General features: G+C 47.3%; 1 protein-coding gene across 1 annotated transcript; it reads right to left on the bottom strand.

The window, feature by feature from the left end:
* Positions 1 to 319: 319 nt before the first annotated feature.
* LOC147885948 (cyclin-U4-1-like) lies at positions 320 to 2,531 on the bottom strand. Its single transcript, XM_087396285.1, has 2 exons — positions 1,193 to 2,531; positions 320 to 1,008 (listed from the first exon to the last, which is right to left on the bottom strand). Exons 1-2 carry the CDS (start codon positions 1,606 to 1,608, stop codon positions 708 to 710), a joined length of 717 nt encoding a protein of 238 aa, XP_087252411.1. The 5' UTR covers positions 1,609 to 2,531; the 3' UTR covers positions 320 to 707.
* Between the last annotated feature and the right edge of the window lie 928 nt (positions 2,532 to 3,459).

Raw genomic sequence — 3,459 nt, 5'->3', positions numbered from 1 at the left:
ATCCAACTCCTATGATACAGAAGAAACACCAACACAGTAGCTTTATTGTGGGGGTACAAAAATGTAGCATCTACTTTCAAGCATTTCATGTGCAAATAATGCTAATTCCTGGCCTCACATACGCAATAAAAGTCACACCTCCAGTTCATCTTAACACCATTTCTAGACAAATTAGTAGCACAGTGCACTCTTCACAAGAGAGTTTTCTAGGTCCTCTGTTAAACTTCCAGGTGATCTAGTACAGTCTGCAAATTAGAACTTCCAGCAAATAGTATGAGGAGTATAAACAAGGAGCGTCTGGTCTCTTGCAAGTACATGATGGCAATGCCCCTCAGGGCTATATTCTTTAAGTACGCAGAGTACACAATCAAGGAGAAGAAGCCATTTTGAATCACACTACATATCACAAAGAGCACATCTGATCATCAAAGGCAAGGCATCTGCCTGACGGTTACAAAACGTTCCTCAGAGATACAAAAGCTTCTGGACATCAGCAATAGCACGAACAGGAACTCAGCCTCAGTTGCCTTACACGTCTCACATGGCAGCAACGATTACATTGACAACAAATACATCACCGTTGAGCAGAAGCTGTGACAACCTTGCAATACCTATACAGACTTCTTCCTTATCTACGGCCATGAGAGCTGTTGTGAGCTGAAAGCAGGAATTTGGGCTTGTCGTAGCCTCCTCACATATGGCCTTACTCAGGATACTGACTCTAGAATGTTGATAGCAACATAATTACACATTTCTGCCATGCTCTGTTTCTCAGGTTCGTCTTGGGCAGAGCTACCATTCAAGCCACAGTTGGGCTGCAAAGCCCTCTCTATCTTATATCCTATCCCCTGTCCAACTTCTCTCTCAAGGTAGGAACAATAGCTCTCGAACACCTGGACTGTCACATGCAGACGAAATCCCAGTCTAAACAGGAATTCCAGCTCCAATCTGTTCATCTCGAAAGTGCTGACACCACCCACCTTTGCATAGTAAGCATTGTTGTAATATCTGCCACAGGATCAAACAGGCAGGTAAATGTGAGTTCAAAAAAGAGGTAAAAGGCGCAAGCGCAAGCAGATCTACAAGCAGGAAATGTGGTAGCCACAATGTACATAAATTGGTTCAAGAAGCAAGATAAAGTCGCAATGTAGGATAAAAGAACGAGTGATTCTAACTGAAAACTCCCACTTACGCATCATCCATGAATTTGGCAGCTACCATTACACTTGTGATGAGAAGCCGGTGAACATTGAGAGAGGTTATGGGCAGCCCAGGTTGTTGATGAATGAACCTGTCGAGGTATGCATACGCTACAACAAAGCACGAGGGACTGCAGTTTGCGTACTTGAAAATCCTTTCCACGTATTTCTGGACGCTAATTGAAGGGGCTTTGAGGCCATGGAAGACCGTGAGCCTCTGAGGGCTCAGGGTTAGGCTGGATGTCGAGACATAACTGTCATTGTTAGCGACCATCCTCTCAAGAAGCGATGACAAGATCAACAGCACGCGTGGGCTCTCACACTCGAACGTTGAGGAATCTCTCTCCGCTGCAGAGTAGATGTCCCGATGTATGCTACCCTGCTTGATCTCAGTCCGTGGACTCGCCATAGAGAGTTGCGGCGTTGTACTCAACGCTGCACTGGCATCCGAGGGGCTTCGAGTATAGATTCTCCCTATTAAGTTAATTTCTGTTCAGGCCATGGCTGCTCGCTCGTCGTCACAAAGTACCCCCGTTATGCTGATGTCCCCAGTAGGCAAACTGGCGTACTACGCAAAGTCTCCTGAAAGTGTCTAGTAAGAGACATACGAGTACCGCGATCTGCATGTACCTAGCTGGACGAAATAGCATTCCGTCGTGCAAGCGAATCTCCGACGGAAGGACACTGCACAGGAGCTTGGGCAGGTGGAGGAACAAACTCTGGGCGAGCAATGCAGGAAAGGTTGTACTTGGGCAGGCAGGGGGAAGCACTTTAAGCAGAAAGCGTGACACTGTTGAGAGGAATGGGGCGTGGAGATGGACAAAGCGGGCATTATGAGGCAAGAAAAGGAGGCAGAGGGGGAAGGTGATGACGCTGGGTGGGGAGGGGGGGAGATTTGGCGGTGCTGAGGCAATCTGAGGTAGGAGCAGGAAAAGTAGAAAAGAGAGGGGGGGGAGGAGGAGGAAGATGAAGGAGTGAGCTCGTGCAACAACAAGGCTGGAGGAGGATGGAGACGTTGACTGGAATAGAATACGAAGGAAATGAGCTAAGATTCTGATCTACGCAGAAGGAGCCAAGAAGAAAACGATGTGTGCAGAGAGAGAGAGAGAGGGGAGGAGGAGGAGGAGGAGGAGGTAGCTGATATGAAGGTGATATGAAGGTGAAATTGGAACCGCTCAAGGAGAGCTTTTGAGGGGTGGGAGGGGGGAGTTACAAGATGTGATTGTCACGAGAAACCAGTCGGATCTGAGAAAGAAGTAAAGGAGCCCCTGTTTTTCTATGGGCGTGAAGATCATTGCATGTCAAAAAGATGATAAGCTAGCTGTGTTGCATTGCTCCCTCCTGTGAGATTTGTACTCAGCTGCTGCTGCATTCTCGATTGTTGCTCATTGGTTAATGCATCCCCCCCCCCTCTCTGCTCATATCTCTTGCACGTTCATGCCAAATTTTTTTTTACTCCTATCCCATGTTTCCATCGGTGCAAAAGCTCTGATTTTTCAGGAAGGTACCTCACTCGTGAGAATAGGGGAGCTTCTTTTCCCCTTTCTCCCATCTGTAAAAGCTCCTCACGTACCGTGACAGGTGAACAGATAGCTACAAAATCATGCTGCATGCCACACAAATGCAGTCTGTGTGCTGCACTGGTAAAGTTGACGGTGCAGCATGATTCATGGATCACGGTGTCCACTGCCACCCTCCGGCATCCAACACCAACAAAGCTACAAAACCCTCACTCCACAGATGCATCATCATCATGCACATAAAAATTATCTAAAATACAGAGTGTTCACACACTCCCCGGCAATTTCAGGGGCAACATCAGAGGCTGACACTACACTGGCATCAGCAGATGCCAGCAACGATGGTCTGTATTAATAATACAACAAAAGTTGTGAGTAAAAGCAAGGTGGAGCTCGGGAGGCACGCCCTGCAAGTCGGGGACAGCTCTTGCATAGCTCACTGCTCAGTGGGGGCGACCTTGTCAACCCAACAAGCAACATAGATGGTTGACGCTCCTCCCTCATTTCCATGCATCATCATCGTAATCAATTTTCCAAATAATCAGAAGGTTCAACAGTGGTTTGCTTTCCTCATCATCCACAGCTGGTGCTGAAATGATTTTGGCCAGCTGCCAGTTGCAACCACCGTTGGCTGCCTGATTGATTGCTACTCGCCACCAGCCAACCCAATTTACAAATCCGAAGATCGCTGCATTACTACTTCATTTTCTAAAACAGTAGCTTGTAAAAAAGTATTGTGG

Source organism: Dipteris shenzhenensis, chromosome 25 (assembly GCF_047967505.1).
Source record: "Dipteris shenzhenensis isolate YYH24624 ecotype China chromosome 25, Dip_SZ_1.0, whole genome shotgun sequence".
NCBI lineage: Eukaryota > Viridiplantae > Streptophyta > Polypodiopsida > Gleicheniales > Dipteridaceae > Dipteris > Dipteris shenzhenensis.
Note: the sequence above shows the minus strand (reverse complement) of the source record. Positions and strands in the feature narration are given on the sequence as shown.

What these genes read in the sequence shown, in the direction of transcription:
- LOC147885948 (XM_087396285.1), bottom strand. Translation starts at nt 1,608, where the DNA reads ATGGCGAGTCCACGGACTGAGATCAAGCAGGGTAGCATACATCGGGAC. An exon ending in GCCAAATTCATGGATGATGC is followed by an intron (nt 1,009 to 1,192) that starts GTAAGTGGGAGT and finishes ATCCTGTGGCAG; the next exon opens with ATATTACAACAATGCTTACT.